General features: G+C 34.2%; 2 protein-coding genes across 8 annotated transcripts in view; one reads left to right on the top strand and one right to left on the bottom strand.

The window, feature by feature from the left end:
• The window catches only part of LOC102674473 (aryl hydrocarbon receptor nuclear translocator homolog), a 46,842-nt gene extending 41,062 nt beyond the window's left edge, over nucleotides 1–5,780 (bottom strand). For 4 of the 6 annotated variants that reach the window (XM_006610241.2, XM_006610243.2, XM_006610242.2 and 1 more), the window contains exons 1-2: nucleotides 5,568–5,780; nucleotides 4,820–4,874 (exon numbers count right to left, since the gene is read on the bottom strand). In XM_006610241.2, coding sequence (XP_006610304.1) covers nucleotides 4,820–4,874; nucleotides 5,568–5,604 — 92 coding nt within the window. In that variant the 5' untranslated portion in view covers nucleotides 5,605–5,780. Of the gene's footprint in view, nucleotides 265–4,819; nucleotides 4,875–5,567 lie in introns of those variants that run through there. The other 2 variants (XM_006610244.2, XM_031515470.1) reach the window with 1 other exon arrangement.
• Nucleotides 5,781–6,244: 464 nt separating this feature from the next.
• Nucleotides 6,245–15,246, top strand: LOC102674992 (nipped-B protein). Of its 2 annotated transcripts, XM_006610246.2 has the most exons (4): nucleotides 6,245–6,702; nucleotides 6,808–6,908; nucleotides 7,903–13,938; nucleotides 13,990–15,246. In XM_006610246.2, the coding sequence occupies exons 3-4, from the start codon at nucleotides 8,262–8,264 to the stop codon at nucleotides 14,904–14,906; spliced, it is 6,594 nt and encodes a 2,197-aa protein (XP_006610309.1). In that variant the 5' UTR covers nucleotides 6,245–6,702; nucleotides 6,808–6,908; nucleotides 7,903–8,261; the 3' UTR covers nucleotides 14,907–15,246. The 2 variants fall into 2 exon arrangements, with proteins under 2 accessions (XP_006610309.1, XP_031371329.1); XM_031515469.1 differs by having other exon boundaries at nucleotides 7,903–15,246.

The following is a 15,246-nucleotide window of genomic DNA, read 5'->3' as shown; positions in this document are numbered from 1 at the left end:
TAGCCGACGGACGTGGCGGAGGGTATGTAATGCGACGGGCCCGCTCCTGGGCCCAAACCCACTCCATACCCACCGCTACCCGTGCCACCCCCGTACATACCGCTACCACCCGGATACTCTATTTTGTCGGCTATTTTGCCACTTTGATCAGGGGGTGAAAATTATATATAATTATATAAACGACAGAGTTTCAGTTCATGTAACTCGTGGTGGAGTTCAAGCGTTCATCTTGGAGATGAAATCGGAGAATGATGAAATATTTATTATCGTTCTTACACTTCTGTTCTTACAATGCAGGGTGTTCCTTGAAAATTTCAACATCCACGAGAAACAAGTAAGTTGATCGGTTGTTTTATTTCTATTATTACTGTTTTGAGATTTTGTTCAATCTATAACACATTCTTTCCTTTTCTCTCTGTTTAGTTGTTGATATTGGAATTCTGAAATAATTCTTTAAAGAATGAAATTGTTTGGAGTGTTCATTAAAATCTGTTCATCTTCTTTTTTTTTTTTTTCTTATTTACGATTTGATATAATGAGCATACGTTAAGGTAAGAATTAAATTATTCATTATTCCCAAATCGGTTCATCATCCTGTTACCTCTAATCTTAAAAAGAGATTCTACGTGGTTAAGTTTAAAATAAACTTTTCTCCATTCCCCTGGTTATCGCGAAATCTCGAACCACGGAAGATGGCTCGTAGATTGCACAGCAAGTGTCCTCGGGGATTACCTAGATCTCCTTGGTTCTACCATTTTTTTCTAAACCGATATCACTTCTGCACATCCTTCTTCTCTCATCTCGAACGAATTTTTCATATTTCTTTTACCATTTCAAATTTCTTTCCATCCAATATCACGCACAACTCTTGATATCTCTTACAGAGGGAATTTCTTATTTATATCAAGTTTCCATGATTTTATTCCATTAAATTCGATAACTAAATATTGGATTCGAAGATCGTGATAGGATTACGGGGATCGTCCATTCACGTTCCGCCGAGTTATCAAGTGTCATCCGATTCCTGAAGAGATCTACGTTCAAAAGGTCTTCGATACTTTACACCCTGAAGCAATGGAATCTTTTCGCTAGATGTCCCAGCCTTGTTATTCGTATATCTCCAGAGATCCAACGAATATTTATGGGGATGAATTGACTACAACTCGTTCACCTTTGTTCCAATTGTTTTCTCGAAATTTTCTCTCCGATCACTTTAAATTTTGTACATGATAAACAATCGGCTCTGCGATAAAATTTGAGTTCTTTCAAAGTTTGGTCAATTCTTATCTCCGATAAAAATTTCCTTTTCTTGCTTAATAGTTTTTTAATTATATTTGTATCGATCAAATAATCTGAATTTTCACTCTCAGGCAATAAATATTTTAACGACAAATAGTTCTATGAAAATTTTGGTCCTTCACGTATTTTATTTATATGGAAAGTTGAAGAAGAAGTTGAAGATTTCATCAATTTGATCAAAACTTAATTTCCAACGTGATCAAATCGTGATCGATATCGGCAATTCTGATACCGTCTTGGAAATCGCACACACGATGCAACATTTTCATGGATTAGCCCAATGTCATTACTCTGTGAATGACATTGTTATAAACAGAGTTTCGTCGAAGATGATTCTCGTTCTTGGCTCCATCAGAGAAGATCATTGATCGATTTCTTCCTTCCAGTTGGAAACAAAAATCGAACCGAAGAATTAACACCCGACTTCTCACAAGAACTTCAGTTCCAGTAAAGATGAATAACAAAGTCTTCTTACTTAAAAAATAAATTTATTCTTCCTTCAAAGAATCGCCTCAACTCGCCACTTACCACTCGCGTGCAAGATATAAATTTGAGTCTCGTTCAAGTGTTCCATCAACTCCATCGGAGACGAGCGAAATATAAATCTTATTACAAAGTTTATTTCTAATATCGATTCGTAGAACCTGCTCAAAATATTACGATCCGAAATATATTTACTGATATAAAATACTTTTCTTCCAAATAATAATCTCTCTTTAAAATCGTTCCTCACTTGATCGATCACGATTAAAATCCTATCACCGACGAAACTTCACCATCACACTTTTTTCTTTCACGACCGATAAAATTTCCATCCATGGCTCGAGAGACCGATAATTACCCGTGGATCCCCGCTACCCATGGGTAGAACGAGATTCGGATCAACGGAGTTTTCGAGGCGGAGGATACGCCACGGCACGTGCGCGATCGTGCACCGCGGCGGTTCTCCAAACAAGAGAGACAGAGATAGATAGATATATATATGTACAGAGAGAGAGAGAAAGAGAGAGAGAGGAACGGATCGATGGCTTCGATCGCGATCTACGGTATTTCGGCCACGTGAAACGAGAAACGAAGAGGAAACGGTATAACGTTACGCGGAAACACGTAGACGGACGGATGGGTCGACGACTAGTCACCACCCACAACTCGCCAGTGACTGATTCCACCATAGCCGCATAATGTGCCGCTGTGCTATACCCCGGTAAGGACTATCACTTCTCCCACCAGAGAGCCCACGGAACACAGCCACTGTGTAAAGCATGACTTTTAACCGGGATGCATTCGTCCTCGTTCAACACGTTACACTGCTCGTGAGGAGGAGGACAGGAACAGGATCGGGATTACACTGCTCGGTGACGGTGGAGGATCAACAGGAGGAATCCGATTCGTGGCCGAAGATCGAATGGATTTCGTGGGTTTTGTCCCAAAGAGTGTATTAAGGGAATTGCGATTTTTTTCGCAAAGAGATTTTAGATTATCTCTTTCTCTTTTATTTTTTTACGAGAGGATCTATAATTCTTGTCAATTTGATTTTTTTGTTTTGTGAGAGAAAGTAGATCTTGCGATTCTTTCTTTAAATTCCTTACTTTTGAAAGGGACACAATTTTCTTTTTTCTCAAAGGTTTGGAATAGAATTTTTGTTTTATCGAATTTTTTATTTTATTTAAAATGGAGATTTTTTTTTTTCTATGTACTTTTCTTCTAAGCAGAAATTTCTTTGATGTTTGTGATTCTTTAAATTCTTTTTCTTTCTAAAACATGTAAAATTTTTATACATTCTTCGAAAATTGAGGATTTTTGAGCAATTTTTTATAGAATTTATTGCACAAAGTAATTTTCAACAAATCAGGGATGTGTATGATCTTTTAATTTGAGATTTTTCATTAAATTTTCATGTAAACTTTTGTTCGAACTTTGATACAAAAGTTTCTTTTATATCAATTTATTATATTAAATTTTGATGAATATTGATATCGAATTTATTTAAAAAAAAAATAGTATCATAAAATTTAATTAAAAAAGCATTGCTTTTATTAATAAATGGAAATTTAATTTCCTTTTCCAATCTAAAAGAAACGATAACAACATGTTAATCGAAAATTTACTTTATCTATTGTGTTACCTATTAGACAGATGAAACGACTTATTAGATTAAAATGAGACAAACTAATGAGAGCCATCGAAGGAAGTAAGTTATTACATCGAATCGTTGGTGTAGTTATCGTTTCAAATAATGTATATTTTATGTAATAGACATTTATATAATATGTGTATTATTCTTTATATGATGATTTAAGCAGTATTATATTTTTATTTTCTTTATATAATACTTCCTTTTATCAAGAAACATAACAAACTTAATATAAATATAAATAAATCACAATATGAAATTCTTTTTATTAAAACATTTATCATTTGTAATGATTTCTTAAGTGATTCTTTTCGTGCAAAAGATTTTTAATATAATAAAATTACTCTCACTCAAAGATTTTATAATAAATATTACAAGAATTAAAAATGCTAAATGTTTATTAAAGAAATGTTTAAAAAAAGAATTATAAGATCATTAAAATTTCTAAGGATTCCAGAAAAAAAAAATTTAAGATTGTTATTATAATAATACTTGTTTTAAATAACTATAATATTATTAATACGTTATACTATAATAATAAATATAATTCTAAATATTATTATTATTAATAAAATTCTACTTATATTACATCGTACCCCTTTCATCTTTAAATATTTGCTACTTCGATTAAGAACAAGCTTATCTCTTAATCGTTTATAGGCGATTAACGTGCAAATTCTATTTCAAGGAGCCATCCACCAAGATATCGTATAACATTCAAGAATCGTACAACGTACATTTACAAGGTAAAAGTATGCAACGCTTACGATAACAAAATGTTTCTGACGCGATGTCGCAATCGCTGTGTAAAGGAATATTAGCGGACATCGACAACTCAGAAGTCACCTACCATTGTTAGACATCGTAATCTGGCTCATTGTCACCACTATATCGTTTCTTGGAATCGTGTTAATCGAGAACTTAAAACTTAAAACTTGTCTGGTTTATAATATACGATTAGTAAAATATTATACGTCGTTATACATATATATTATGATATCCATAACAAAATTTCACTGCAAAATATTTTTTATTTATTTTTTTTATTTGTCTTTACTGTTTGAGTAAAAAAAGAGCAAAAAAATTTGATTAATAATATTTGATTAATTGAATAATATATAAAAATATTTGAAAAATTATTTTAAAAGTTTTTATATAGTTAAAAAACTTAATGCTATTAAATGAATTAAGTATAAAAGATAACATGAACGTTTGAATGGCAAATTTGATTATATTTATATTTAAAAATGAAAATTTTGAATTAAAATTTAAAAAATTTGATTAATTTAAAAAAAATATATAAAATAATTTAAATAATTTAATAGTTTAATAACATTTAATTGTTGTAATGATAATAAATAAAAAAACAATAATTTTAAAACTTACCCAACATGTGACATACTTGCACCACGCTTCTGCGTCATCTTGGTCGGGTCACTCCCTGAAAAAATTATAAATAGTAAAGATCAGGTTATAGAATTTAATATTTATAAAAACTTCTAATACTTGTTATTATCAAACATAATAAATTGAATATAATAAATATGATAATTCCATTGCTATATGAATATATTGAAAACATATTTATATATTCATTATAAATATTATTAAACATGTTTGTTATTTTCTGTTTTGACACTCTATCATTAAAATGAATTATAGTTATCATATTCATATAATATCTATAAATTTCAATATTATATTCAACATAAATTAAAAGAATTGTAAAAACTTTCATTTCTTTTTAATTATATTTATTTTTTACATCAAAACTGTACATGTAACTTTATACATACTCTACTAAATCAAAATCATTACTTAAACATAGAATCAAGGAAATAGGAGTTCATGCTACATTAAAGCAATGAATTTATATGTTAAATACGATAAGTCACATAGAAAATAATTTACATTTTATGATAGAAAAGCGTCCTACTTAAGGAAAGATACAATGTTCTAAAATTTGTTCGAAAATCACTTGTTTAAAATTTTCTAAAATCTTTCAAACTTGAAAACTTGTTTTTGTTCACAAAAGAAAATAAATTTTTTAAAAATTTTTAGTAAAATAGCACATATACATTAAATTGATTAAAATGAGAAAATACTTTCAATGTCAAACAACTTCGATACATACCTGGTATGGAATGGGCGATCGTGGATACAGTAAACATTCGGTTAAGAAATGTCGTTTGAGAACAATAATTGAGTCTATTAATACTTATCGACACTAAGTGAGTAAATTGAAACGGTAATTAATTGGAAAATATCTTTTTAAACGTTAATTACCGAAATGTTGTACAATTAAAGTGGTCTTAGTGGCGCCACCTACGAGCATTTTTATTGCATCATCGAATATGTTGTTGAAACATAGTATCGAAAGTCGGTTTTAAAATCTATGACGGATATTACCAACTGTTTTTTACGCGACAATTTAATAAAACGAAACAAAATGTAATCAGAAGATTATAATTGAATATAGTTATACGTATATTAAATTCATAGAATAATTTTTTTTAAATTTATTTAAATATTTTATAAATAATAATTATAATATAAAATTTAATAAAAATAAATAAATTATTTTGTATATGAAATATATTTGTTAATTGATTATTATGAAAATTGTACATGTTAAAATATTATTATTAAATAACGATTCTTATTAAGTATTATGATAAAAAGTTTATTATAATAAATATTGATATTTAGAAATATTATTATATATAAATATTTAATAATATCTATCATCAATTGCATCGCTCTCATGCGAACGGTTTAGTGTAATTCGAAATAAGACGCCGTAGCGCCGGTATACCTGTATCTAGCCTGTATCTACTACGCAACTTCCGCTAACTCGCTGCTGAGCAAAATGGACGCCTTTGTGTCTGTTTTCCTCGTATTCATACTATAAATACTGTTTTCCCCGCGATGCACCACCTTTGACATGGCGATGTTTACACGGTACCGTGAAAAATGTAAGTGAAAATCGTGCTGTGCCGCAAATCAAAGTGCATTCCTCGGTGATCGACGAGAAAACGCATCCAACCAAATAGGCCAGAACACGGATGACAATTGAGTGAATATCTTTCACGACGAAAACTTTTTCGAACAAACTCGCACGAACGGGGTCGCTATTTTGGTAGACGTGTAAATATCGACGGTTTATACGCGTCGAACGACACGGGGATCTTGGATATCGATACACCTCCCGCCAAAATTCCATTCACTGCTTGCATTCTGCAGTATAAATAATCGTTGTACATAACTAGGTAAGGCAATTGACACAAAACCTTAACCGAACTTTGTTTTCGTTTATTAAATGACATACAATCATCGCAGTTATCATCATTGACTTTAATAATTCTCTTATTTAGCGGAATTGTGTTCATTTGGGAGGTTTCCAGCCTGTAGCATCCTCCTTAAAGCCATGTTATCATATGTATAATGTTGGATGGTATATACTCGACAACTGGAGGTAATAATAACAATATTGTGTGATGCTAGTGATTTAATCATTGAATGTTAAATAAATATTTTCTGTAAACTTCTTTGAGTGACACAAATAATCAAAATCATTGAAAGAAATATGGTTTGTATAGAAAAAAAATGACATTTTAATTTTATATTCGTTGTGACATTCGTGGAACGGTTTTTATTGGAATCTTATGAAGATATTTTTTAATGTACTCCATTTAATGTGTTAGTGATATTATTGAGGATATTTGTGAAAAATATTAAAATAATTTTTTTAAATAATTGCTAATAATTGCAAATGATTTAATAATATTTTTATTATATTATTTTTATTGTATATCTATGTATATGTATACATGTACACATATATATATAGATATACATATATATATATAGATATATATATATATATATATAACTACAGTATATTATAATTTTTATAATTGCTATGAATGAAATTATATTATGCAGTATATATAATAGCAATATATTGTAATTTTATAAAATTTGGAACAATATCTTCTTAAATTTTTTAAAATTTTTATTTAAAAAATTATTTGGAGTTACTCTAACCTTTATAAAGAGATTATTAGTTTTTTGTTGATATTTGTCATATTTATATACATTAATATATAATGCAATAATAATATTATATTCTTTATTTAAGCTGGTTTTTTTATCAGTTTTATAAAATATAAAGTTTATAAAATATATTTATCTTAAATTAATCATCTATCATAAAACTATGTCACTAACTTTTGACATTACATAAATGTGTACTAATTTTATTTTAAATAATGAACTTTTTAATAATAATATATATTTTAATAATATATATTTAAAAAATTAAAATATTAATAATTTTTTATTTATTATTTATAAATAAATATTAAAATAATCTCTCAATATCTTTCAATAGAATTTTAAATTTTATGCACATAAGATATGAAAAATTAATAGTTTGAATGTCATATTTGTTATTATATTTGTTTCAGATCAAAAAATTAATTCTAAAAATGGACCGTTTATTGGAGGATCCACGTGCTTCATCAAAATTTGGTTGATAATTTCTAGTGCATCATGGGAACTTAAAAGAGACATTGTTAAGTTCCCAATATATGCCTTAGTGGTAGTGTTCTTTAACAAGCGTTAGATACAATTCTGTTCATCAGTGAAATATATCCTATGTCGGAATGCCTTGAAAATACGAGTGTAGAGATTTTAACAATGATTTCTTTAAGCATTCGTGGTAACAGTGCATTTAGATATGTTCTGTTGATTTATATTTATCATATACTGTGAATAAGACTTTTTATAATATGTCAGTGCAGTGTTTGTTACGTTGGATAATTCTATGAACCTCAGAGTACATGTAAGGATACTGGACCTAATTTTAATAATATTTTTTGTCCAGGCTGTAATGCCAGAACAAGTCAAATTCAAGATGAACGGGGTTATACCGAGTGTGCCAATCACAACTCTCGCTGGTATTGCGAGTCTTACTGACTTGTTACCTGAAATGCCCCTGCCAACACCGCTGCCTCAGACTTTAACTAACAAGTCCCTTTTATTTCATCCAAGAGTGGCAGAGGAAGCACAAATATTACTAAGTGTTCGAAATGAAAACTTAGTGCCCCAATTAATACTATCTTTATCTCAAACCTCATCTGATCATATTGAATTAAAAGATAATTATGCAAATACAGAACAGCCTATGGAAACCGAGCAAAATACTCCTGAATTACTTAAGGCAATTTTGCAAATAAATCCGCATGTGTTTAAGGGGCCTCAATATAATTCACCAAGAAATTGGACCCAAGGCACACCTATGATGCACACCAATCAATCATCCGCTAATTATGGACGATTTTCACCATCCTATTCAAGTTCTTCAGGGTCAAGACAAACTCCTCAAGGTAGTCCAGCTCATCCTGCTGCTGCTAGAACAGTACTACCACCGCCTACTGGTATAAATCCTCTACCCAATATGACCCCACAACCAAATATGTATTCTCCGGCACATATGAGTTCACCTGGTACGCCGCTAACAACTCTTGGTAACGTAACACCTCAACACCATAATATGGCTGGTATGACACCTCAACATAATATGCATATGGCATCTCCTATGCGTGCTAATATACCTTTACAACAACATCAACCTGTTAATATTCAGCAAAATATGTATGATCCTATGATGAATCAACAAGTGCATCATCCATTAGGAAATCATCAACCAATGGAGATGGAAAGTACAGTACAAGAAAATCAACAATTTTTACTTGATCCAGTAACAGGTCTTCCTGACATCGATATACCGATTGAAAATATCGAAGCGAAACAAAGTATAGATAATGCGACGCAACATCTTTTATCTGCAACGCAAACCACATCTTATCCAAGTATGGATACCAGTCCTATGATCAATCCGTTGAATACTACGCCAACAACGATGATACAACATCAGCAAAACAATAATTCAGAAAAAGGAATGAAAATGCCTGCTCCTTTGCCAGAGAAATTAAAAGAACCGATTGTCATGTTAGATAGATTATCTTTAGCAGATCAAGCTTTAATGCAGAAGAGTATAGCCGCATTTGCTGAAAAGTCTCCAAGTCGAGCTGCAAAAATGGGGATTTCTAATCGCGAGGATGTAAAGTCCGAGTCAGAAAGCGAGGAAGAAATAGGTAAAAATAACAAATATTTCAAAGCGCGTGCAAAAGAACGCCAAGTCCAAAGAGAAAAAGAAAAAGCTGAGAGGAAAAAAAGTGAAGATAAAAGTCGCAGACGAAGAAGGGTATTGGACGACGACGAGGAAGATGATAAAAAGGAACCTCTTACACCCTCGAAACCAAAAATCAGAAAAATTGAAAAGAAACTCGTTCCTGTTTTAGCTAAACTCAGTGTGGAAGAATTAATGGAAACCAATACGTATCAACGTTTTAACACAACTATAGAAACGATATTCGAAAATACAGAAGATGTAGCAACCAATGCTGAATTAGAAGATGATGGTGATGTGCCTCCAGAATTGTTAATTCCTAAATATCAATTACATGATTTATGTACAGAAGCAGCCAAGCTGAAGGCATTAGGAGCAATGGAATCGATTCCAGCAGATAGATTGGTTAGATTATTAAACATTTTAGAGAAGAATATTCGGGACGGAGCTAAAGTATCTCCGCTGGCGGATCCGGATGATGACGTCGATGAAAGTCGATTATGGACGCAATTAGCTATGGAAAGAGTACAGCGTGCAGTAGATGCCTCTTTAATTGCATTACACATTATGACGTCCAGTAATATGCCAAAAATGGTCTACTTGGAAGATGTGATCGACAGAATAGTCCTTTTCATGAAGTTTCAGTTACAAAATACTATTTATCCTTCGTTTGATCCAGTATACAAAATAGACACGAAAAACAAGACTGACAATTATAATTCTAGTGGTCGTAAGAAAAGGGGTCATATGAAAGAAGTCCGAGAGAAAAGTATCCTTCAGGTTTATAATAAAATGCACGAATTAGTTGGTCTTCTTGCTGAATTATTGAATATTCAAGTTCTAACAGACACTAGTGTTTTACATGCCTCCACGTTAGGTGTCGCACCATTTTTTGTTGAATCTGTTAGCGATCTTCAATTGAGCGCTTTAAAACTGGTCACAGTAATATTCACTAAATACGAGAAGCATAGGAGATTATTGTTAGATGATATTTTGGCATCTATAGCTCGACTTCCTAGTAGCAAAAGAAGCCTTAGGACTTACAGGTTAAATTCTGAAGATCATATACAAATGTTAACAGCCTTGGTTTTGCAGCTAATTCAATGCGTTGTTGTATTATCGGACAATATAATCCCTCAACAGAAGAAATCACAAGATGAAGAGGAGAAGAAAGAAGAGAAAAAGACCAGTTATGTTGATGCTGATGTCTTAATCATAAATAAATACGAGACTGCTACGAGAATAGCGGGAAATTTTTTAACAGTGTTCCTGAACAAGTGCGGCAGCAAAGGTGAAGAAATTGATTACAGGCCACTGTTCGAGAATTTCGTGCAAGATTTATTGGCCACAGTTAATAAACCAGAATGGCCAGCGGCTGAGTTGCTCCTCAGTTTACTTGGAAATTTGTTAGTAGGTCATTTTTCTAACAAAAGTTCTGATATGGCGCTCAGAGTGGCCTCTATCGACTACCTAGGTGTCGTAGCAGCCAGATTAAGGAAAGATGCAGTTAGTTCTCAATGCAAATTGTCTACCATCGATCAAATCATCAAGGACATCAAAATCGAGCAGCAGAAAGATTCTGATTATGATCAGGTAAAGGATAAAGAAATAATAGGTTTAAACGAAGACGAGGAGCGGACGGTTTTTTTACAGAAGGTGCTCCTCGATTATTTGGCCGTGAATGGAACCAAGGACTCCGCCTTAGGCTATGCTCGCCATTTTTATTTGGCACAATGGTACAGAGATTGTGCCGTAGAAAAATCCAGGGTCGGTCAGACGAAGAACAGTCCAAGTAAGAAGATGCACAAGAAAAAGATAAAAAAGAAAAACAAACATCACGCTAGCGATCAGGATTCGGAATCAGAGCTGGACGAACAGGATGCAGATGAAAACGACAATAACGAACAGAAGAACTCGGAAGCATACAGAATCATAGAGGAGAAAAAGAAGTACATTATAAGTAGAATAAGGCCGTACAGCACTGGCACGAAACCGGATATACTTCAGACTTATATTGATTATAATTCGGCGGAACTAATATCGCAATATCTCGCCTCGAAAAGGCCGTTTTCGCAGAGTTTCGATCGGTACCTGAAACAGATCCTGCACGTGCTTACAGAGTCGTCTATCGCGATCAGGACGAAGGCTATGAAATGCCTAACGATGATCGTTGAAGCGGATCCGAGTGTGTTGGCGCGGGTAGATATGCAATTGGGCGTGAAACATTCGTTTTTAGATCATGCGACGTCGGTTCGCGAGGCGGCTGTTGATCTAGTAGGAAAATTTGTACTAAGTAGGCCCGAATTAATAGATAAATACTATGATATGCTGTCGGCTAGAATTCTAGATACTGGCGTTAGCGTACGTAAGCGCGTGATCAAAATTCTAAAGGATATCTGTATGGAGTGTCCTGACTTTCCTAAAATTCCTGAAATCTGCGTAAAGATGATCAGGCGGGTGAATGACGAAGAAGGTATTAGAAAATTGGTAATGGAAGTATTTCAGAATATGTGGTTCACACCTGTCAGGGAACGCCCCACATTGGATTCCGAATCGTTACTGAGAAAAGTGATGAACATCACGGACGTTGTGGCAGCTAGTAAAGATATGGGTTTGGAATGGTTCGAACAGCTGCTGGTTAGCTTGTTCAAGCCCAAAGAGGACAAAGACGATAGTACAAAGATGCAAACCGAGCCCCCAAAGGCATTATTAACGGCGTGTAAACAGATTGTTGATTGCTTGATAGAGAACGTTCTTCGATTGGAAGAGACGAATTTGGAAGAATCTGAGAAGACGGAGAAAAAGGGATCCTCTCAAAGATTAGTCGCTTGCTTGACAACCTTATATCTGTTTGCGAAAATACGGCCACAATTGCTAGTCAATCACGCGATTACGTTACAGCCTTATCTAAGCTTGAAATGTCAAACTCAGGGTGATTATCAGATCATCAGTAGCGTAGCACACACATTGGAATTGGTCGTACCATTGATGGAACATCCTAGTGAGACTTTTTTAGCACAGTTGGAAGAAGATTCTGTAAAATTGATCCTGCAACACGATAGATCGGTTGTGGCTAGCTGTTTGTCCTGTTTAGGCTCTATAGTGAACAACGTAACCAGGAATTTTAAATTAATACGAGACTGTTTTAAAAAATATTATGGACATCTGACTGAGTACAAATCCTTTTACGAGAAAGATCCTACAAATCCTATGCTTTTAAAATATCGACCATTTGTCAGGAGAGCATTGTTCACTGTTGGCTTGCTGCTGCGACACTTTAATTTTACTGATCCAGAAGTGATCGAGGGACTAGCAGAGAATATAAAGGATCAGGTATTTGAAACGTTGAACTATTTCGTACATCTGGATAACGATGATATTCGACACTTTACTTTATCTGCAATTGGATCTTTATGTATTCGTCATTATGAATTCATGTTACTTCCTGAGTTAAAAGAATTGTATCATCATTTGCTTACATCAGAGAATGCCTTAGTTCATATGAGGATTCAAGTATTGAACAATATCGAGGTATATTTGTTGGAAGAAGATAAGAGAATGATCAAACAGGACATGGAATGGGCGAAGATGTCCAAACAAGAAAACTTAAAGGAAATGGGAGATGTTTCATCAGGAATGGCTAGTACTGTGATTCAGTTATATGTGAAAGAGATTTTAGAATCTTTTTTGCATGCAAACATCAGTGTACGTCACGCAGCATTGAAAGTGATCCAATTGATTCTAGCTCAAGGTTTGGTCCATCCGGTTCAAATAGTTCCCTATCTGATCTGTATGAGCACAGACTGCGAAAAAGTAGTCAGTCATAGCGCGGATAAGCAACTTCAAGATATCGAGAAGAAATATCCTGGCTTTATTCATATGAAATCCCAATTAGGTATCAAGCTTAGCTATCGGCTGCAGAAGATTCTACAAACTGATATCACGGTGAGAGGAATGAGGGTCAAAGATGGTGAATTTCCTGGTGCGTTAAATGGTTTCCTTTATACTATCTTGAGGAACACGAAACAACAAAGAAGAGCCATAGTATTGTCTTTCTTAAAACAGTTTGACGAATCTGCGAAAACTAGTTTATCACAGATGCTCTACTTGGCCGACAATCTCGCTTACTTTACATATCAAGTGCAAGACGAGCCATTGTTTATCATTCATCATATTGATATTATTATTTCCATGTCCGGTACAAATCTTGTGCAGTCATTTAAGGAGGCATTACTACCAAAAGAAGGGAATAGTCAACCACAGCAGCATCAGCATCAGCATCAACAGCAGCAGCAACAACAACAACAGCATCCGCAGCATCAGCAGCAACAACAACATCATCATCATCTTCACCAACAACAACAGTACCATCAGCAACATCATCAACAAATTCATACATCTCTGGGACCGGATGGACAACCACGACCAGAGCAATTATTGTCAGTATTGGAAGATGAAGAGGATGATGAAGAGGATGAGGAATCGTTACTGGCAAGGTTACCAGGAGATACCACGTTGCTGAGGGATTATATCACCGCCAGCCAAGGTTTTTTGTTGCTGCTCACTTTAAGGCAACACTTGAAAGATCTGTACGGTTTTTCTGACCAAAAAATTGGCCAATACTCGCCGACAGAAGCAGCGAAAGTGTACGAGAAAGCTGTGAACCGTAAGAGTAACTTGCTGTTCAAACCAAAGGCTACCCTGCAAAGATTAAGGGAAGGCGTAAGTAATGTCGAACTTGATGCCGAGGGCAGGAAAAAATTAGTGAAGGAATATTTGGATTTCAAGCAATTGATGTTAAAATTTGATCTGGAAGAACCGGAGGAAGATGGAAACGAGGGTGACACGAGTGGCGGAGGTAGCAAACAATCAATAGATGTTTCTAACAAAATGTCTGAATCGGACAATAAAATGGAAATCAGTGTGACGACCAATCCCCAGATGGTAAATCAATATCAAGCCAATTTGAACTCGTCGATCGAGCATCCGAACAATTCGATAAACTCGATGCCTACTGGTGGTTCCATTCCGGTCACCATGCCTGTCCACAGATCACCGCCAGTTGCTGTGAACGCGGCGCCAGCATCGCAAATTGCATCACCACGTGTGCCCAAGCTGACGATACACGCGCATCATCCGGAGGGAGTGAAGGAACATCGTAAACACCGGGCGCACAAAACGGAAAAAGTGAAAAAACATAAGAAGAAGAAGAGGAGAAGAATTTCCGATAGTAGCGAGAGCGGCGAGGACTACAGTGATCCTGACTTTTTAGTGTGAGTGCAGTGGTGTATCTCTGCGTCCGTTGTGTACATATTACATACTAATTACAAGAATTATAATAATAATACGATAATTGACGCGTGTTTCGCGTGGTTGATGTGCGTGCTGGTATGCGTGCGACGTTTTCTTGGTGCGTTTTGTGTCGCTCGTAAGTGTAGGCGTTCCGTTTTCTCTTCTGTTTTTCTTTTTTTGCGCAACGAAATTGGAACAGAAGGAAGAGAAAGAAATATGGTATAGAATATATGACACTGATGTTATAGAGAATACCAGTGCCGGACGCTCTGAAATCGCGACGGACTTTATCGATCATGGAAATGGACTAAAATTTTTAGCGAAA

Source organism: Apis dorsata, unplaced genomic scaffold (assembly GCF_000469605.1).
Source record: "Apis dorsata unplaced genomic scaffold, Apis dorsata 1.3 scaffold_72, whole genome shotgun sequence".
In the NCBI taxonomy this organism is placed as follows: domain Eukaryota; kingdom Metazoa; phylum Arthropoda; class Insecta; order Hymenoptera; family Apidae; genus Apis; species Apis dorsata.
This window is presented reverse-complemented; position numbering and strand designations above follow the sequence as displayed.